We start from the raw sequence: 22,477 nt of genomic DNA on the forward strand, positions 1-22,477 counted from the left end.
TTTTAAATTGATTTTTTTTTTTTTTCTGTTGAGTTGTAGGAATTCCATACATAATTTGGATATTAACCCCTTATTTGATACTGAGTTTACAAATATTTTCATCCCATTCCACAGGTTACTTTTTCATTTTGGTGGTAGTTTCTTTTGCTATACAGAAGTTTTTAGTTTGATGTAGTCCTATTGATTTTTGCTTTTGTTTGTTGTGCTTTTGGTGTCCTATCCAAAAATCACTGCCAACACCAATGTCAAGGAGCCTTGTCCTTATGTTGTCTTCTAGTAGTTTCACATTTAAACCTTTAATTCATTTCAAATTAATTTTTGTGAGTGTTGTAAGATAGGAGTTCAGTTTATTCTTTTACACGTGAATATCCCGTTTCCTCTGCACTGTTTGTTGAAAAGACTATCTTTTCCCCATTGAGTATTCTTAACTCCCTTGTCAAATACTAATTGACCAGATATGTGTGAGCTTATTTCTGGGTCCTTGATTCTGTCCCATTGCTTTATGTGTCTGTTTTTATTCTACTACCATGTTATTTTGATTACTGTAGCCTTGTAGTATAGTTTGAAATCAGGAAGTGTGATGCCTCCAGCTTTGTTCTTCTTTCTCAAGATTGTTTTGGCTATTCTGGGTCTTCTGCGATTCCACATGAAATTCAGGATGGTTTATTTCTGTAAGACATGCTGGTAGAATTTTGATAGAGATTGCATTGAATCTATAGCTCTAAGGCTTAGGACAGTATGGACATTTTAACAATATTCTTCTATTCCTTGAACACATGATATCTTCCCATATATTTGTATTTTCTTCAATTCTTTCATTGTCTAACAGCTTTCAGTGTATACATCTTTCATTTCCTTGGTTGCATTTATTCTTGAGTATTTTATTGTTTCTGGTGCTATTATGAATGGGATTGTTTTCTTGTGACTATATTTTAGATTTCTTGTATCTCCTTCGAACTTCTTAAAATATATTTCTGTTGTCTGGAAGGGAGTCTTTGCAATCACAAATTTTGAAGGTGCACTGTATTCAGTGTTTTGATTATGTTAACTAGATAGTTTATAAACAGTTTAAGAGTGTGGAAACTCAGTTGGTGAAATCTCAGAGACTTGACTTTTTCTCAGAGATTGTTCTTAATAAGGTAACTTACTGTTTTTTGTTTAGGTTGCTTATTAGGAGTGATGTCAAATCAATAGCATCAATAGGAAAAAACCCCAAAACACAACTTGTTTTTTGGCTCTTGTAGGTTTAAATGTTTGTTAAAATATAAAAGTTGGACCTGTTTCCAGTTTATGGTAGTTTTATCTGGACTATTTGATTTTTAACTTTCTATCATGTATTCCTTTTGCAGCTTCAAGAACATAATGAAGTCCATATGGTGATAAAAAGTCCTTGATTTTGTTTTTCAGAGTACTGGTGAACACAGGATTAGTGTGTATTGTAGTTTTGAAGGTTTATTTTGAAAGAAAAGCCAAAGAGAAGGACTCAAGGATTACCTTATATGTTATTAAAAAAACCCATAAAATTATTTATGTTTTGAAATTATTTATGTCATGAAGTAAACCTTTTTTTTTTCCCCCCTTGCTGGTTGCCTTTTAGTCATCTGTTTCCACAGTACTATGCGTTGAGCACTGTGTTGGTTTTACAGACAGTAGGTGGGAGAGAAGACCATGCAGTCAGTAGGAGAGTCACTCATTTGGCATGTTAAACTTTCAGTAGTGTAAGTAAACCTTTTAATAGGACTACAATAGGACTACATCTAACCTTAGTGTGTAAGAAGTAAGTAAAAATCTTGAGTGAATGTTGTTTTAAACCATCAGTTTTTATCAAGATCTTTCTGTTTGGTAATTCTTCAGTTTTAAAAGTCTGTGTGTCTTATGTGTATGAATGCTCTTAACACGATTTGTAATTTCCTCAGTTCTTTCTAATCTCTCTGGTCTTTTATATTCTTTTAATTCTCTGGTCTTTTAATTCTTTGTGTGATTTCTTTTATGCATCTAATACCTGAAAATTTTTTTATAGTCTCACATTTTTCTGTTTGGGATTCTTGGGGGTATAATCCCTGTTTGTAAGTTTACCTTCAGCAGGGGTGTATCTGAAAATGCTGTACTGTGCAGGCTAGATTGGGTAGAAGGAATTTTTTTCCCAGAGGATTTCATGACCTTGGCACTACTTTTGTGTTAACTAATTTTTGGTAGAAGAGGTGAGAGTATTCTGGACTGGCAGAGACTATGGATGCAAATCTCAGAGCCCATGGTTATAAAATCTTTATGAAAAGTTTTTTTTTTTTTTTTAGCTTTTGAGTGGTAGGAAAAGTGGGACAAGCTTTCTCTCTTCCTCTTAATTTACCCTTTGCTGACTGTAGACCTCTTGAAAGTCTGTTTTTCATACCTCATTTCCCCTTTTCCAGCTGCAGTTCAGTGTCTTGTGTCTTTACCTTAAGTGTCTTTACCTTTCATTTCCCATTTGATTTTCCCTCTTCCTTAGGATTTCCCTTAATTACCAGAAAATTTGTCTATTTTAGAGCAAAACAGTTTTTGTTATATTTAATTGGAAGAGTTTTCGCTCATATGGCTAGACATGGATTCCTCAATTTAGTTTTTAAAAGTTGCAATTTAGGGCACCTGGGTGGCTCAGTTGGTTGAGTGTCTGGCTTTGGCTCATGAGTTTGAGCCTCACATAGGGCTCTGCTGTCAGTCTGCTTCAGAACCTCTGTCCCCCTCTCTCTGCCCCTCCCTGGTTCTCTCTCTCTCTTCCAAAAGTAAATAAAACATTTAAAAATCAGTAAAAGTCACAATTTAATTCATAATTTAAAAATATAATTAAATTTACATTATGTTATAAAACTAGTATGTGTGCATGATGGGAAAATGTAAACGTTTTGAAGGATGTAAGATGAAAAGTTACTAAGAAAAGCACCAAGAAGTCGCCGTAGAGTTAATGGTTTTCTCATGTGTCCTGGGAATTTTCTAAGCATGTATGAGCATGATTCTGTCATGTAAAAGGGAATTTTCTCTCTGTACCACTCTACAACTTGCTCTTTATGTATGTTTGATTTATTTACAATATATTTTTTTAGTGACCATGTTACATGTGAGGCTACCACAGGCTTATTTAGTCATTTCCCTAATGCCGGACATAGGATTTTAGTTTTTACAAAGTTATATTGCTAACAGTGAACACTCCTGGGTATATCTTTGTAATTGCGTGATTATATCTATAGTATATAGATATCTAGTAGTAGTTTTAACAAGAAAATGAATTTTCTCTGTTGAAGGGTATGTACTATTTTTATACTTCAAGATTTTTCCAAATTTTTCTTTAAGATCGTACTAGTAGTTATAATCAGACTAACACTATATCAGAGTGTTGTGTTTCATACTCCCTGGTCCATGTGTTACTTTTTTTAGACAGTTTTATCGAGGTGTAGTTGACACACAATAAATGGCATATATTTAAAGCATACAGTATGATCAATTGTGACACAAGTGTACATTGGTGAAACCACCATAGTCATGATCCTCCATACCCTTTTGATCCTCATTTGCACATTTTCCTGCCCTGCCAGCCTGAGTGTGAATTTGCATTTAATAGAAATTAATTTAATGTGACCGAGGTTGCATTATTTAAAAATACACTTAGTGGATGTCTTTTTTTTCCTTTGAGAACCTTCTAAACATGTCCTTTTGGGTTTATCTTTTTCTCACATTTTTTTAACTTGTTTTTTTAATTTACCTCCAAGTTAGCATATAGTGCAATGATGATTTCAGGAATAGATTCTTTAATGCCCCTTACCCATTTAGCCCATCCCCCCTCCCACAACCCCCTCCAGTAACCCTCTGTTTGTTCTCCATATTTCAGAGTCTCTTATGTTTTTGTCCCCCTCCCTGTTTTTATATTTTTTTACTTCCCTTCCGTTCATCTGTGTTGTATCTTAAAGTCCTCATGTGAGTGAAGTTCTATGATATTTGTCTTTCTCTAATTTCACTTAGCATGATACCCTCCAGTTCCATCCACATAGTTGCAAATGGCAAGATTTCATTCTTTTTGATTGCCGTGTAGTACTCCATTGTATATATATACCACATCTTTATCCGTTCATCCATCAATGGACATTTGGGCTCTTTCCATCCTTTGGTTATTGTTGATAGTGCTGCCAAAAACACCATAAAAGTGGGGTGCATGTGCCCCTTTGAAACAGCATACCTGTATCACTTGGATAAATACTTAGTAGTGCAATTTCTGGGTCTTAGGGTAGTTCTATTTTTAATTTTTTGAGGAACCTCCATACTGTTTTCCAGAGTGGCTGCACCAGTTTGCATTCCCACCAGCAGTGCAAAAGAGATCCTCTTCCTCCGCATCCTCGCCAACATCTGTTGTTGCCTGAGTTGTCAATGTGAGCCATTCTGACAGGTGTGAAGTGGTATCTCATTGTGGTTTTGATTTGTGTTTCCCTGATGATGAGTGATGTTGAGCATTTTTTCATGTGTCAGTTGGCCATCTGGATGTCTTCTTTGGAGAAGTGTCTATTCATGTCTTTTGCCCATTTCTTCACTGGATTATTTGTTTTTTGGGTGTTGAGTTTGATAAGTTCTTTATAGATTTTGGATACTAACGCTTTATCTGATATGTCATTTGCAAAAATCTTCTCCCATTCTGTGTGTTGTCTTTTAGTTTTGCTGATTGTTTCTTCGCTGTGCAGAAGCTTTTTATTTTGATGAGGTCTCAGTAGTTCATTTTGCTTTTGTTTCCCTTGCCTCTGGAGACGTGTTGAGTAGGAAGTTTCTGCGGCCAAGGTCAAAGAGGTTTTTGCCTGCTTTCTCCTCGAGGATTTTGATGGCTTCCTGTCTTACATTTAGGTCTTTCATCCATTTTGACTTTATTTTTGTGCAGGTGTGAGAAAGTGGTCCAGGTTCATTTTTCTGCATGTCGCTGTCCAGTTTTCCCAGCACCACTTACTGAAGAGACTGTCTTTATCCCATTGAATATTCTTTCCTGCTTTGTCAAAGGTTAGTTGGCCATACATTTGTGGGCCCATTTCTGGGTTCTCTATTCTGTTCCATTGATCTGAGTGTCCGTTCTTGTGCCAGTACCATATTGTCTTGATTACAGCTTTGTAATACAGCTTCAAGTCTGGGATGCTTCCTGCTTTGGTTTTCTTATTCAAGATTGCTTTGGCTATTCGGGGTCTTTTCTGATTCCATACAAATTTAGGGTTGTTTGTTCTAGCTCTGTGAAGAATGCCAGAGCTGTTATTTTGATAGGTATTGCACTAAATATGTAGATTGCTTTGGATAGTATTGACATTTTGACAATATTTGCTCTTCCTATCCTGGAGCATGGAATATTTTTCCATTTGTTTGTATCTTCAATTTCTTTTCATAAACTTTCTATAGTTTCAGTGTATAGATTTTCACTTCTTTTATTAGATTTATTCCTAGGTATTTTATGGTTTTTGGTGTCTTTTTCTCACATTTTAAGGGGTTAAAAGGGGTTAAGGCAATCAGACCTTGGTCGTTTTTTGGAATTTAGTCACTTTTCTTTTGCCATACAAGTCTTTAACATGTTTTCCAGTCAGATTTCTCAGGCTTTTCCTTTACAGCACTAGGTTTTACATGAGACCAAGGAAAGCCTTTTACGAAATAGAATTATTTTACAATGCAGAGAAATAGACTTGTGTCTTCTAGTTCTTTCTTGGTTTAATTTTTAAACTGTTAAAACCAAAATTTTATTACTGAGGTGTAGGGACTTCGTTTCCCCTGAAAATGGCTGTCATTTGTGTCAGTACTACTTATTAAATAATCTACATTTTTTACATGTTGACTTGAAATGGCTTGTTGATTATATACTAAACTTTTCATATGTATTTCATCTATTTCTACTGTGTTTATTTGGCTGTTCTTGGGCACATTTTAAAAATTCTTGTTTAATAAGTGAAGCTTTTTTAGTAGTTCCCTCAGAGTGTTTTTGAGTAGTATTTGACATTCGTGTCATTTGCATTTCATTTTTAGTTTGTAAAATGTTTTTTAGTTTGGGAATAGGCAAGAATAAACACATTTTATCATTTTAGTACTTTCATTGTTGAGTGACCTAAGTTGACGCACTTAAAAGTTATTTTAGCAGCCTGTTATGTTCAACTTTAAAACTCCAGTCAGACTTTCCTAAGGGATGACAGGTTTTGAAGTAAGTTTTGTTTGCTGGTAAGTTTAATTGCTGCCAGATACCAGTTATTAAAACTACTTTTTGGTAGTGGGAATGGACCTATTTGGTGAGGTTAGGCAGAAATAGGACCACAGAATGAAGTTACAGGGAGAGAAGATTTTGGATCGAAACTAGGAAAAATGTTCTAATAGCTTTCTAAAGATATAAAAGGGGGTTTGGGGAAGTGTTCATCCCAGGTTTTCAAGTAGGCTCACTGATGATTCAGCTGGGTTCAATCTTTGAATGGCTAATTGGATTATGTGGCCTTTCTAACAAACCCAAAATTGTGTGAAAAAGTAAAAGTTAGGATTGTAGATGTTAGGGGAAGGAAGTCTTCTGTATATGATACAGCTATTTTACAATTACATTGTTGATGTGAATTTCATGTTCTAATATTAATGTTTGAACAATTTTGATTTATGTTTTGTCTTTGGAAACTATTGATTTGAAATACTGAGTATTGGGGCGCCTGGGTGGCGCAGTCGGTTAAGCGTCCGACTTCAGCCAGGTCACGATCTCGCAGCCCGTGAGTTCGAGCCCCGCGTCAGGCTCTGGGCTGATGGCTCAGAGCCTGGAGCCTGTTTCCAATTCTGTGTCTCCCTCTCTCTCTGCCCCTCCCCCGTTCATGCTCTGTCTCTCTCTGTCCCAAAAATAAATAAACGTTGAAAAAAAAAAAATTTAGAAATACTGAGTATTTAAAGTGTTCTTTTTGTATTAAATAAAGCTTTTGATTTGTCTGGTTATCAAAAGTTAGATGTCTTTACAAATAAACTTTTAACCTGCCTGTGGAGGTATCTTTAAATGAGCAGTATTGCTTCCTGAGAAAATGGACTAGTTTGGGCTTTCTAGGGAAGCAGAAGTCTGAAAGATACTGGTTTAACTTTCAGCAGCTACCAGCTTTGTAGATCTTTTTTAATTTCTTGAAAGAGTGGTTCATACTGATTTATCTATTCTTGTGTTATAGAAAAAAGTTTGGCTAAAAAAATAGAAGTTTCATATATTGTGACATATCTATTGGAGAAATTAAATTTTATTACTCATCTCTGGCATTAGTTGAATTTGTTTCACATTAGTGGAGCAGTACTTCAAAATGGGTATTGCTTGAAATAACTTAAGAAGTATGTGAATAAGGTGTGAGTCATAGAAATAACTGTGTTGCAGTTTAAAAGGAGAAATTGCACCACAGCTTTGAGATTTCAGCGTAGTCTATAAAGTTAATTTTAGACAAGTTACTGTAAATGGAGTTCCCATGTCAGGCAACTCTGTTTCATTTACTAGATTATCTTTTAGTTACTTTGAGTTTTTTCCCTCTTGTTTTAAAAGATAAGTTTACAATTGTACTGTGGGCTCTGGGGCCATTATACTTTTGGTGTAGTGACTGACGAGAGAGTGGAAATTTAGATGGGTTTTTATATTTTGATGGCTGTTTGAGGAAATGGCTAATGTTTGGTTTTTCTCTTTTCTTTTTCTTATTAATTTGAAGAATCAAGTTTTTAAAAATTATTGCAGGTGTAATACACCTGTAAACTTTTAACCATATACAACTACAAAATAGATTGAATCTTTTTATTTTCTTGCATTTTCTTAAGTACTTTATACATTTTCTTATGTTTAAAACTTTGGATGTTTTTTGATGTAAATGATCAGTAGCCTTTACTGACTTGAAATAATGTAAACTAAATTTTTATCTATTTGGATCTGTTTTAGATGGATTTCCACTACTATCTGTTCTTTTAACTTTATCACATTGTAGTATACTGTGGTCTCCTTTTAATTGTTAGATTGTCTCCTATGTCACAGAATTCTGTGAATGTGTACCTAGAGAGTTAAGTACTCTAGGGTTTTAGGAGGAGAACTAGCTGTAGGAATGGTATTTGAGCTGGAAGAGTAGAGCCACATGGAGACTCAGGTTTGGTTTTTTTAATGCTCTGGTTTATAGATAATATGTGCTTTACTTCTGCAACAAGATCATTTAAAGTCAGCAAATCAATTTGTACAACACTGCTAAGCATCCTGCATTCTCCATTCAAGTTTTTAAATTTAAGTGGAGAATCAAAGTTTATAAGGAATAAAAATTTAACAATATAGTAACCATAATGTATTTCTGTGTGTCCTCCAATACCACCATTTTTACTCTTTCTCTGGACTACAACTTTGTTTCCCATTTCATTAAGAAAATAGTAGCATTGAGGAAGAGGATTTTCACAAACTTCTATACCATATCTACTTCCTTGCCTGTGCCTATATACTCTTTCTTCCTTACGTTTTTACAGAAGATTGTACTTCCATCTAAGGCCATGCTTTCTACTTGTACATCAAATCCTATTCTTTCTTGCCATTTGAAAGCATTGTCCTTCATTCTCCTGCGTCATCGGTCTTACCGTTTCTACTGGATCATCTTTGTCAGCATATTAACATGCTGTAGTTTCTTCTATTTTTAAAACTCAAGCTCTCAAGCTCATATATCCTTCCAGCTTCCATTTCATTTCTCTCATCTCTTCATAGAGAATCTCCTCTAAAGAGTTGTCCACACTTGCTGGAGTACTTACTTTTGAATTCATTTTAGTCAGGTTTTGATCACAACTATTCTGCTTTGGCCAAAATCACCAGTGAAGTCTGTGTTGCTAAACCCAGCAGTCACTTTCTAGCTTTCATTGTACTTTATTACCGACACCATTCGATAAAGTTGATTGGTCTCTCCTCCTTGATAACACTGTTTAGCCACTAGGGTAGCATCCTCCTGATTTTCTTTAATTGGCTTTAAGTATATAATTCATTTTGCTGAATACTCCTAAATTTGTATCTCCAGCCTGCAGGTCTCACCTGTCACATACTCTTGTTTAGATATCTGCTGGGCATCTCCACCTCTCTAAAAGCTATCTCCTAATCTTCAACCCCAGTCATGTCCTTTCCACATTTCTCTCATCTCAGTAGAGGACAACTCTGTTGTTTTTGGCATAGTCTAAAATTTTTGGAGTTGACATTGTCTTTGCTTGTACTCTCGTGCCCCAGATTCTAGTTCTCAGCAAATCATCTGGTCTCTACTTTCAAAATGTGTGCAGAATTTGGGCGCCTGGGTGGCGCAGTCGGTTAAGCGTCCGACTTCAGCCAGGTCACGATCTCGCGGTCCGTGAGTTCGAGCCCCGCATCAGGCTCGGGGCTGATGGCTCAGAGCCTGGAGCCTGCTTCCGATTCTGTGTCTCCCTCTCTCTCTGCCCCTCCCCCGTTCATGCTCTGTCTCTCTCTGTCCCAAAAATAAATAAACGTTGAAAAAAAAAAATGTATGCAGAATTTGACAACTTCTTACTACTCCCCTTGTCACCAACTTGCTCTAATCATCTCCTGCTTAGATTATTTCACTTGTCTCTTAACAGTTTTCCCTGCTTTCAGCTTCCCCTACATCTTTTTATACTCAGAACCCTTTACTAGTTTCCCATGTTACTGAGAGTCCAAGCCGTAGTTCCTCTAGTTGCCTTTAAGAGACTGCATGATTTGTTTGCTGTGCCTGTCCCCTTCACATGGTCTCTTTAACTTCATCTTCTACTTTTTATCTTTATTGTACTTGAATTACACTGTCCTTATTGTTCTTGCTCAATTATGTCATGTATTTTCCTGTCTCCTATACTGTATATTAATTGCTGGCCTGTCTTCCCTTTAGTAGAATGATGGACATAAAAGGGCAAGGATTGTAGCTTTTCTTTTTTTATTGTTGTGTATTTTAGAGAATCCTAGAAAACAGTGCTGAGATATAATTGGTGCTAAGTAACTCTAGAATGAATGAAAACCTATTGTGGAAGACCATAGTTGTAAAGATATATTCATAGGTATGATTTGAGCTGAGTTTTAAAGGATAAGTGAAGATTTCAAACAGAGGATAAGGCAAAGTTTTTTAGATTTGACTGTAGGGAGGAGGTGTGATAGGACTTGTTTGAAAAGTCACTTTTCGGTTTCTTGATTCAGAACCTGTGGTAGCTTCTTACTGCTGATTTTGTCTCCATTGACTGCTGATCTTCTCCACCTGGTTGTATTTCGTATTCAAAATCATGTCTAAAACTCCCAGACATGAACCCATTCCTGTATTCTTGATCTTGGCAAGTGGTTTATCCATTTATGGACCCTTCTAAGTTAGAAATGAAGAATTGTGGTAGACTCCTCCCTCACTTTGTGCTCTTAAGAGTTACCTTGTCGCTGTTAGTTGTTCCCCCCAAGTGTGTCTGTCTGCATTGACTTAATTCACTCTCATCAGATCTCTTTGGCCTATTAAAATATTAATTTTAATTGGCCTCCTTGCATATATGTTCACTTGTCCATTGGATTTAAAATTTTGATATTTTTTATTTGTAGAAGTTCTGTTTGATTCATATCTACCCAGGCTACTCTGGGAGCCTGTATTTTCCCAGTTCCCTCTTATTTGTCTATGAGTGTATGTTGTAATCTATTAGTTCCAGTACCTTAAATCTTAAAGGGATCTAATTCCTTAGTTTGTTTTTGTTGCCTCTTGCTCCTAGTAGCTTATCTTATGTTCTGTCATTTTGGATGGTGAACTTTTATCTGGATGACAGTCTTTGGAAATCTGGAGGAGCCTGGCTTAAGGGAGCATTCCACCAGAGAGGATGGGCATTTACTTCTAGCCACAGGCACTGTGGGCACCACCAACTTGGAACCACTTACATTTTTTGGCTTGGTATTCCAAGGTCATGCAGGTAATTTGAACATTAAGAACTTTGTAAGAAAAGACCCCTGGAGCCAAGGCTGAATTGGGACCAAAAGTCAAGATTCTCAACTTCATTTTAATGCTTTATTATGTTGCTATTCATTGGTTTTAAAGTTTATTTTTGTGGGGTACCTGGGTGGCTCAACTGGTTAAGTGAAAAACTCTTGGTTTTATCTCAGGTTATAATCTCACAGTTCGTGAGTTTGAGCCCCACATTGGGCTCCGCGCTGACAGTGCTGAGCCTGCCGGGGATCCTCTCTCTCTGCCACCCCTCCACCCCCAGGAAATAGATAAATTAAAAAAATACTTAATTTTGCTTAGGGTGTGTCTGGAATATAACATGCATATTGTATTTGAAGATTAGTAACAACACAATGTGTACTCCTAAATTTTAGTAAGAGTTCAGAAAATATTATAGATACTTCTGTTGTGGAATGGAAATCTGATTAAATGATACTGGTCCACCAAATAATAGACTTTATCATTGTAGAGTACTTGCCATAAACTGTTTTTCTTAAAAAGATTAACTTGTACATTTAAAATAATAACTGTAAGATGTTATTGTGGATTTAGAGGAAGGGAAACATGGTATGAATAGTGGCATGTTTGGAATGCAAACTATTTAGATTCAGTGTGATCAGGTTACAGATTTTTTTTTTTTTTATATGAGCACTGTTTTTATAAAGAACCTGTAATAAGAGTTTTCAGCATAGGCTTCACAGCTACTTATAAAATTTTAACTATGTTGTATATTGAGTAAAGCCTCTGAAGGCTACTCTGGGAGCCTGTATATGTTTTAAAGGTGGGTTTATTTAGTTGTCCAGACAGTATTATACAGGAGCTTCTTTGAAATTTCGTATTCTTGGGTTGAAAACTACCATTCCCTCAATTGATTGCCATTTATCTCTCTATCTATCTATCTATCTATCTATCTATCTATCTATCTATCAGACATGCCAACCTACTAGTATGTTGTTTAGTGTACATCAGTGGGAAAAAATTGACTTTCAGTTTGTTTGGATTTTAGTTTTGAATTATGTTACATTTTTCCTAATAGTTCTTTGAGTCATCCCAGTTGACAAAATTTTAACAATTGAAGAACAGAAGAATTTATAAAATTAAGTTTTGCCCTGTGTTTTAAATCTTTTAAAGAAAATGATGGCAGAAGCAAGAGTACCTGAAATGCCATGGTAGTAAGAAAGTAGAATTCAAACTCTTATGTTTACGTGAAGTTCAGTAGTATACTGACCAGACTGCTTTAGTTTTCCCTCCTCATAACATGTAAGCAATTCCTTTTTGTGTGTTTATTTATTTATTTTGAAGGGGGGGGGTGCACGTGAGTGGGGGAGGGGACAGAAGGAGAGAGAATCTTCAGCAGGTCCACACTGAGCATGGAGCCTTATGTGGGGCTCCATCCCACGACCCTGGGATCATGACCTGAGCCAAAATCAAGGGGCGGACACTTAACCGACTGAGCCACCCAGGCACCCCTGTTTGTGTTTATTTAAACTTTTAAGAGTGTAATGTGCATTCAGGATGGTTACTTAAATTTCTGTTTTGATGTAGAAGAAATTTAAAAAGTTTAACAGTGAAGCAGGGGCAATCGAAGATCCCCATTTAAATTGACTACCCCAAAACTTAACTAATAGCCTATTGTTGACTGGGAGCCTTCCTGGTAACAGTTGACATATTTTATGTGTTATATGATTATATGCTGTATTCTTACAGTAAAGTAAGCTAAAGAATATGTTTCTTAAGATGTTATAAGGAAGAGAAAATACATTATAGCACTGTATTATATTTATAGATAATATAAGTTGATGTATGTATTGAAAAAAAGCTTTGTGTATGTGGACCACCTACACAGTTGAAACCTGTGTTCGAAGGTCAGCTAGCTGTACATTAAAAATATTTGTAATCTCACTCTAAAAAATGACTGTCACTTTCTCTGTATAGTCTCAGGTTATATCTATATGTATGTAATTGTGCTCAGCATAAGTAGTTTTTAGTTTTTTTGTTATTGTAGTGTATTTTGCTGCATTACACTGTCTTAATTATTTTAAATGGTGTGATTTTTATTTTAAAGATTTTTTAAATTTTTTAAATTTTTATTTAATTTTGAGAGCAAGCACGCGAGTAGGGAAGGGGCAGAGAGAGAGAGGGAGACACAGAATCTGAAGCAGTCTCCAAGTTTCAAGCTGTCAGCACAGAGCTCCACATGGGGCTTGAATTCATAAACTTTGAGATCATGACCTAAGCCAAAGTCAGACACTTAAACTGACTGAGGCACTGGGTGCCCCAATTTTTTTTAATTATTATTTTTTTAATGTTTATTTATGAAAAAGTGTGAGTGGGGTAGGGGCAGAGAGAGAGGGGGCACAGAGGATACAAAGTGGGCTCTGTGCTGACAATAGAGACCCCAATGCGGGGCTCGAACTCATGAACCATGATCATGACCTGAGCGGAAATTGGACGCTTAACCAACTGAGCCACCCAGGCATCCCTCAAATTTTTTTATTTTTAAATGATCTCTGTACCCAATGTGGGGCTCAAACTTACAACCCTGAGATCAAGAGTCATGTGCTCTATTGACTGAGCCAGCCAGGTGGTATGTTTAAATGTGTGATGTTTCTGTAGATGTCCTGCACTTATCTAAGCCTATTATTATGTCTAGTTGTATCATTTTTAATTAAGCAATGTGGTTGAAATCGTAGTAATTGCTCCTAGATTTTATTTGTAAATCATTTGAAATTTTAGGTTTTATGTTATCAATACTAAAAAGTTGTTGAACCTTCTGAGAAATGTATAGTACTTAACTGAGTAATGCAGCTCAATTTTTGTATGAACAAATTAAGTTAGAATAAGACAAGTACATGGAATCTTAAAATTATTTGATTAGCATTCATAATACATACTTACTTGAAACACAGAATCATAATACATACTCAAATGAGACAGAATTTTTATATATTGTTTTTCCATCCTGTTAACTTTTTTTTTAAAAATTTTAAGTTCTTTATTGGTAGGGCAGGGATGAAAACTCATCTCTTATTCTAGAGCAGGATTTTAAATGTGGGATCCACCTTAGTATGTATTCTTTAGTTTTGTGAAAGTGGATTGGTCTTTTATCAATTTCTTGAAGGATTTATGTCTAAATAAAAGATTAAAGCCACTGGTATGGAATGTGTTTATTATGATTCCATGGTTATCTCACTCCTACTTTACTTGTCCACCATTGGCCATTAATTATATTCAGACTGGAATCTGTTAAGGTGGAAGGTATGAGGTAAAAAGCTCATTAATATTACAAAGGGAATATGGAGAAATTATTAACGTTGGTGACTTATGCTGTCATCTCAAAACCTGAGCTGCTAATTGTCTACATGTTATATCAACTCAACAAACATATGTTGAGTTGTATATTATGGACTGAGAAAATTTTAGCAACCTGATTCCTTTCACCTTGAGCTAAATTAACTTTGTCTCAACCCCTCCTACCCTTTCATTTTTTTCATGGTCTTCCCCTGCCCCACGTAAAATAAAATCTCTTGCTACCTTTGTTTGTTCTTCTCTATTTTTCTGGATTTCATTCCCAGGCCCCCTTTGTCTCTTTTTTCTCCTTATATTACTCTTATACCCATGTGTATAATGTGAAACTATGGTTTATTATTGATATTTTAGTACTTACTTTGCCATTTTTTTTTTTCAACGTTTTTATTTATTTTTGGGACAGAGAGAGACAGAGCATGAATGGGGGAGGGGCAGAGAGAGAGGGAGACACAGAATCGGAAACAGGCTCCAGGCTCTGAGCCATCAGCCCAGAGTCTGATGCGGGGCTTGAACTCACGGACCGCGAGATCGTGACCTGGCTGAAATCGGACGCTTAACCGACTGCGCCACCCAGGCGCCCCTACTTTGCCATTTTTTGAATTAAGCAAAGAATTAAACATTTTATGAATATCTCTTAAAAATTACAAAGTGTAAAACTAAAATATTAAGGCAGATGAGACTGCAACCATGATTCTGGCACAACTCTTTTTTTTGTTTTTTTAGAGTGAGAGATAGATAAGGAGTGTTCATGCACTTGGGAGGGGCAGAGGGAGAGGGAGAGAGAATCTCAAGCAGGCTCCACACTCAACGCAGAACCTGATGCAGGGCTTGATTTTGTGAACCATGAGATCATGACCTGAGCTGAAATCAAGAGTTGGACACTTAACCGACTCAGCCAGCCAGGAGCCCTGATACACCTCTTTGTTTAATCATCTTGATATTGCCTATTATATGTAAAAAATTTTGATCATACAAGCAAAATTACGATTTTTGACTATTTAGCTATACTGAATTGACAAGAAATCTTATTAAAGGCTTTTTTTGATTTTACAGTTTTAATAGCAATATTTTATTGTGTTGGTATTTGCTAATTGAAACCATTCTGATGTTGGATATTTTATGTTTCAGTTTTCATATTATATATAATGTTGCTGTGAATATCTTTATATGTGCTGCTTTTCCTTGCAAATTTCTTGGTTTAAAAATTCAGGATTATTGGATTAAAGAAATACAAGCATTTTCTTGACTTTAAATTTGTCTTGGTGTTCTGGTTAGACCTCTTTAGGTGCAGAAAGTAAGTTCAAGAGAAGGGGAATTGAATTGTATGAAGGGAATCTTAGGAAAATCCAGAAATGGGAATCATGATTCCTCCAGGCTTTTATGAGACCTGGAAAAGGGAACTAGAAAATCATCAGAACATTCGAAGAATCTGTGTTTTAGAGTTCTTGTGGTCTCATGGGCTCTTTCCCCTGAATGTCTGCTTCTTGCTTTAATCATAGATTTTGCTCTCCTGAGACCTAGGCTACACGTGGCTGCAGTTTGCTGTTCAAGGTCTTTCTGACTTTGACTTGACCTCCCCCCCCCCCCCCCCCCCCCCCCAGCATCTGTGGCTGCTAGTAAATGCCTTTGTGGCTTTTCTTCCCCAAAGCAAAAATCCAAGTTTTAACTCATTGTTTTGTTCTTTTTCTCCCCCAACCTCCCCAGCTAACTTGGACAGGCTGTGTGTAGCCTGTGGATGGTAATGTTTAAACAAACAAAAAACCAAAGATAAAACGTGGTCTCTGCTCCTTGAAAGCATTTCTGGTTGACATGTAACACTTAGACACAGTAAAATATGTCTGATTAGTTAAAAACCTGGAGAGTTCATGACTTATCAGGGAAGAACAATTCTGTATAAAGTTTCTTTTAGTATTCTGTTAGCACGTGATTCCTGTTCCCCTTCAACCTTTTAAGACCTTGTCTAAGTAAGTCTAGGGTTGTAACACCATTAAAAAAATTGCCTATGGAAACGTGAAATGGTAACAAATGCTGTTTTAATCATAAAGATCAAGAGTGCGCCTAATAAAACAACAATTTTCAGGTTCCACTTCTCACTATTTTCAGACTTAAGTCATTGTTGGTATAACTTGAAATAAGTATACTCCACATTTTAAAATGAGATATAAGGAAGTTGAAAGACAAAGTTAAACTAAATGTGCTTAAGTTTGTCATAAACATAAGATTTCTAGGTCTGTTTATCTTGGCAGTTAACAGAGACTACTGTGAATAGCTTTATTTTGTCTTGGAAAACTCATGAGTCCTATTAAAATGGTTCTGGTGAAGTCTTAAATTCATTAAACTCAGATTTATTCAACTTTAAAGCTGCTGTTTTCTAAGGTCTAAAATAATTCTTAGAATATTTCTGTTTAGGTAGAATTTTGGTTTTTTAATCATTACCGTTTTTGAGACTTCAGATGGATCATTTTAAGAACTTAAGATTCTCATGGGGCGCCTGGGTGGCGCAGTCGGTTAAGCGTCCGACTTCAGCCAGGTCACGATCTCGCAGTCCGGGAGTTCGAGCGCCGCGTCAGGCTCTGGGCTGATGGCTCAGAGCCTGGAGCCTGTTTCCGATTCTGTGTCTCCCTCTCTCTCTGCCCCTCCCCCGTTCATGCTCTGTCTCTCTCTGTCCCCAAAATAAATAAACGTTGAAAAAAAAAAAAATTTAAGAACTTAAGATTCTCAGATTCATTTACACATTAAAAGTGCAAAAGTAGAATTTACATAGCTTTACCTTAAGCATGTCCACGGGTTTAATTTCATCTGCATTGCATACCTTGCCTTTTTTCCACAACAAATGTGATAGGAGTTATAAGGATACAAGCCATATTTATGTGGCTTATACATATTTACAGGAATATTGATATCTAGAGCCTAAACATCAGAACCATTCTTACTTTGAAGTATAATTTTAGCTGTAACTACCCTTCAGATGAGGGATTATAGTGTCTATGTTCAAGGCAGATCTGAGTAATCAGACCATACCTTTATTTTCTATAGCTGTTGGGTTAATCTAAAAGTAGGACTGATACTCTGTTGGTGAGGCAAGGCCTCTCTTATCTTTTAGCATTTAGAAAAGATTATTATGGCCAGCTTTGTTTTTTGCAGTATAATTTAGTTTGTAGTAAGGGGTACCCTGAAAAAAAAAAATCAAGAAAAGCACCTAATTTGTAGTTTATTTCAATATTGAATGACAGAGCCTAACCTTTTGATTTGGCTGTAGTATGTTTCTATATCTGTGATGTATCTCACTTATATCATGAGGCTGTTAGTTGTTGAAATAAAGGTACTAACAGTTGGTGAATGGGCTTAAATTTCTAAATGATGAGATGAACCATCTCTCTCTCCCTCTCTCTTTTTTTTTTTTTTTTTTTTTTTGCAATTAAAAGTATGGTACCTTTTGGGTTTTTTTTGAGAGCGAGCGTGCAAGCAGGGGATGGGCAGAGAGAGAAGGAGAGAAAATTCCAGCAGGCTCTGCTCTGATAGTGCAGAGCCCAGTGCAGGGCTCGAACTCATGAACCCTGAGATCATAACCTGAGCCAAAATCAAGAATTGGATGCTTAACTGACTGAGCCACCCAGGGACCCCAAATTATGGTACTTTTAATGAATATCCAGTGTTTTGGTAACAGTTGATGGCTTCTGTTTCCACATATAGTAGTATTGGTCAACAGTGCAATAAGAGGAAAAAAGCTAAGTACTAGTAAAATGTCAAAAGTTGATGTTTGGGGAAAAAAGTAATGGATGTCTAGAGGTTTTTTTTTTTTTTTTTTTTTTTTTTTTTTCCTCCCGTGAAGATCTTTTCATTTGGTTTAAAAGTAGAGGATATGTTACACTCTAATTATTACCACACATTTTTATTTCATAGTATATTTGAATTGTAGATGGCAAAATAATTAAGTATGTGATTTAAACAACTGTAACCTGCTTAGATTTGTACATTAGGTTAGATCTGATATACTACTTGAAAGAGCAGAGGTTTTGTGTTTAATTTGTATTATGCTGACTAAAGTTTTTGTTTTTTCTCTCCCCCCCCCCCACTCCCCCCATTTAGGTTTTATAGGATCACATTAACAAAAGCACCATGGAGTTTTATGAATCAACATATTTTATTGTCCTTATTCCTTCAGTAGTTATTACAGTAATTTTCCTCTTCTTCTGGCTTTTCATGAAAGAAACATTATATGATGAAGTTCTTGCAAAACAGAAAAGAGAACAAAAGCTTATTCCTACCAAAACCGATAAAAAGAAGGCAGAAAAGAAAAAGAATAAAAAGAAAGAAATCCAGAACGGGAACCTCCCTGAATCTGATTCTGAGAGTGTACCCCGGGACTTTAAATTATCTGATGCCTTGGCTGTAGAAGATGAGCAAGTTGTACCTGTTCCACTGAATGTAGTTGAAACTTCAAGTAGTGTCAGAGAAAGAAAGAAGAAGGAAAAGAAACACAAGCCTGTACTAGAAGAACAGGTCACCAAAGAAAGTGATGTGTCAAAGATTCCAGGCAAAAAAGTAGAACCTGTCCCAGTTACTAAACAGCCCACCCCCCCTTCTGAAGCAGCTGCCTCAAAGAAGAAACCAGGGCAGAAGAAGTCTAAAAATGGAAGCGGTATTATAATCTATTCAACTTTATTGTATGATTGTATTTGTTTTAATGACTTTAGAGCTTGAAATTTAGATACTTTGTTAGGTGTGTATACAAAATGTTAAAAATATGGAGTCTGAAACCAAGAACATTGTCATTTTCACTGTGTGTTTGCTTTCATTAACATTAAATGCTGATAAAATTGATCATAAAACAGCATTTAAAACTAAATTTTATATTAGAAATATGGAAAAGAAACTTAATGGAAATATATAAAATTCAGCTGTTTTACTGGAACTAGTAAGGACCTATAAATATCAGCAGTTAGAAACTTATATTTTCTAATTAGTGTGATAGGAATTAAAGATGAAAAGATAGATACCGTTTTTGTCTTTAATTTTGCAAATGTTTTTCATACAGCTATTTTATACTAGGCATTATACTAGGTAATAGAGCTGCAGAGATAAAACTAGTGCGTTTCAAACTGTAGACATGAACATAAATAATTATTGTAAAATGTTTAATATAATGATCTTGATATGTCTAAACCAGTGTAGGAGTTCTAAGTGGATCACTTAGAGGATGTAATGCCTAAAATTAACCTTAGAGGTTATGTAAGTACTAGCTGGTTTTTGGGTGGCTGGGAAGGGTGGGATAGGATATTCTAGGTAGAGGGGTTAACAGATGTAATGGAAAGCCCATGAGAAATCGTGTCATGATGTGTGAAACTACAAACAGTTTTTATGAAAGGACTTGTGTTTACCATTAAGTTGTTTGTGTGTCTTGTGGAGTGTTGAATTCGTTATATTGGATTTTAAATATTTGTTTGCCAGCTATGATCAAGGCATGATGCTAGAGAAATCAGAGTAAGCACTTCTATTTTAGTGGGGGAGAAGGACATGTAAGCCAGTAATGAAATGTGACTTACATAAGAGATGTTTGAAGTATACAAGAAATGCAGATGCCTAAACAACTACTACTTATGGGGATCAGAGGTAAAGAGCTTTACAGAGGAGATGGTGCCTGAGGTCTTCCAGGCACTGAATCACTTCACCAAGCAGCTTAGTGGGTCTCATTCCATACTGTCAGAATGTCACTTAGAAAGATAGAGATAGGAGTACAGTGTATTTTTGAACCATGAAATAGGAGGTTGGGAGTGGTAGGACACAAAGATGAAAAGACATGTAGGGGCTAGATCATGATGGGTTTTGTACACAGCTTTAAGGAGCTGGGGTGTTATAGTTTAGCCATTGTTGAAAATTTTTCAAGCCGGTCAGTTTACATGGTCTGGTCATATTTATATTTTAGAAAGATGTCTTTGGCAGAACTTGGGGAGGACAAGTTTTATGGAGTAGTATTTAATATAGATAATCTAGTTATGAGATTATTGTTTTCCAAAGTTAAATTGGAGGACTGAACTGTGGTAGTGACAGAAGAAATAGAAAGTAGATTAAAGGGGCACCTGGCTGGCTCTCAGTTGGTAGAACATCCTACTCTTGATCTCAAGGTCGGGGGTTCAAGCCCCACATTGGACCGGGAGCCTACTTAAAAGTAGATTAAAAAGGTCTATAAAGTAAAAACAACATGACTAATCTTATTGAATGAGGTATGGCAGATAAAGGAGAAGGCAGAATCAAGACTGATTATCCAAGTTTTGAGTTTCTCAGGGTTGGCATACTAAAATCTTGGAGCCAAATCTGGTCTGCTTTCTGTTTTTTATGGTCCATGAGCCAAGAATAGTTTTTATGTTTTCAGTGATTCGAAAAAAATCCAAAGAAGAATAATATTTTGTTAAATGTGGAAATTACATGAAATGCAAACCTCTTTGTCTAGAAATGAAGTTTTTTTGAATGCAGCCATACTCATCCATTAACGTATGTGTATGGCTGGCTTTCATACTGCAACAGCAGATGAATAGTTTTAATTCTTTTTAAAATTTAATTTATTCATTTATTTTGAGAGAGAGAGAGTGGGGGGGGGGAGGGACAGTGAGAGAGGGAGTGAGAGAATCTCAAGCAAGCTCCATGCTCAGCGCAGAGCCCAATGAGGGGCTTGATCCCATGAACTGTGAGATCATGACCTGAGCCAAAATCAAGAGTTGGATACTTAACTGACTGAGCCACCCAGGCGCCTCAGATAGTTTTGATAGAGTCTGTATGGATATGCAAACATATTTAATGTTTGGACCTTTACAGAAAAAGTTTGCCAACCCCTGATTGGTAGGTGGTTGGTAGCACTAAGATAGGGAATATTGAGAGAGGATGTATATGGAGAGGAGAATGCTTTCAGGTTGTGTTTCAGGTTCCTATGGGGGGCCACTTACATAAAGAGCAATTTAGGATACAATAGGATATGTAAGTGCAGATGCATAAGGCTAGAATATAGACTTGGAAGCTGTAAGCATGAAAATAGTTGTTGAAGTCATGGGTATAGATAAGCACATTCAAGGGAATTGTTTAAATTAAAGGTACTACCCTGAAGAATACCAGCATATGAGGTATTCTGTAGGAACAGTTTACAAAAGAATTTGCAAAGGAATATTTCAAGTGTAAGAAAAGAATTGTGGGAGCTGATAGAGAATTTTTGGGAGGTGATAGAGAGTTTTAAATTTTATTTTATTGTGGCAAAATATACAATAACATTTACCATTTTACCATTTTTAAGTGTATAGTTCTGTGGCATTAAGTACGTTTACATTCTTATGCAACCATCATCACTAGTCATCTCAGGAATTTTTCATCTTCCCCAACAGAAACTCTGTACCCATTAAACAGTAATTCCCCATTCCCCTCTCCCCGCCCCCCCCCCCCCCCCCCCCCCCCCCCCCGCCCCTGGTAACAACCATTCTACTTTGTTTCTGTGAATTTGACTAGTCTGGGTACTTTATATAAGTGAAATCATACAATATTTGTCCTTTCATGATCTTCTTATTTCACTTAGCCTAATGAAGACAGAATTTTAAGGAGGTAGAGATCAGTAGTATGAAATGCTAAATAGAAGTCAAAGAAGAAATAAAGGATATTGGTAGAGTATGGCATTTGGGACACCAGATTGCTCTGTAAAATCCTTTCATGGATAGTGGAAGAGATAAAAATCAGGTTGCAATTGACAAATGATTGGTAAAAGAAGTACAGATCATTCTTTTGTTAATATAAGAAGAAATGGGTGTGGGAGGCTGGGAATTACAGTGGTGGGAAGGATTTTCTTTTTTAAGATGGTAGGGATTTGAGCATGCCCATAGGCTGAGTAGGATTAAGAGTGGCTGAGAAATGGGATATAAAAGAAGCAACAAGTATTTTTAGAAGTCTTGATGAAATTAAAGACAGGTGTAACAGAGTAAGAAAGCTGGAATAATACTATTAGAGAGTTTAAAATTTTGAAGGTAAAGCATTCTGGGAATTATTTACCAGTAATTGAATCTTCTGGTGTGTTTGTTGTTTGCTATGATGACTTTTCATTTATTTTCAATAAAGATGATCAGGATAAAAAGGTGGAAACTCTTATGGCACCTTCAAAAAAGCAAGAGTCATTACCCCTCCATCAAGAGACTAAACAAGAAAGTGGATCAGGAAAGAAGAAAGTTTCTTCAAGGAAGCAAAAGACAGAAAACGGTGAA

At 36.1% G+C, this 22,477-nt stretch overlaps 1 protein-coding gene across 10 annotated transcripts in view; it reads left to right on the plus strand.

Annotated features, from left to right (window-relative positions):
- Positions 1 to 22,477, plus strand: part of KTN1 (kinectin 1) — a 109,468-nt gene that overhangs the window by 17,740 nt on the left and 69,251 nt on the right. For all 10 annotated transcript variants that reach the window (XM_045451050.1, XM_045451054.1, XM_045451055.1 and 7 more), the window contains exons 2-3: positions 18,333 to 18,885; positions 22,335 to 22,472. In XM_045451050.1, the coding sequence (XP_045307006.1) occupies positions 18,363 to 18,885; positions 22,335 to 22,472 (661 nt within the window). In that variant the 5' untranslated portion in view covers positions 18,333 to 18,362. The remainder of the gene's footprint in view (positions 1 to 18,332; positions 18,886 to 22,334; positions 22,473 to 22,477) is intronic.

Source organism: Leopardus geoffroyi, chromosome B3, assembly GCF_018350155.1.
Source record: "Leopardus geoffroyi isolate Oge1 chromosome B3, O.geoffroyi_Oge1_pat1.0, whole genome shotgun sequence".
In the NCBI taxonomy this organism is placed as follows: Eukaryota; Metazoa; Chordata; class Mammalia; order Carnivora; family Felidae; genus Leopardus; species Leopardus geoffroyi.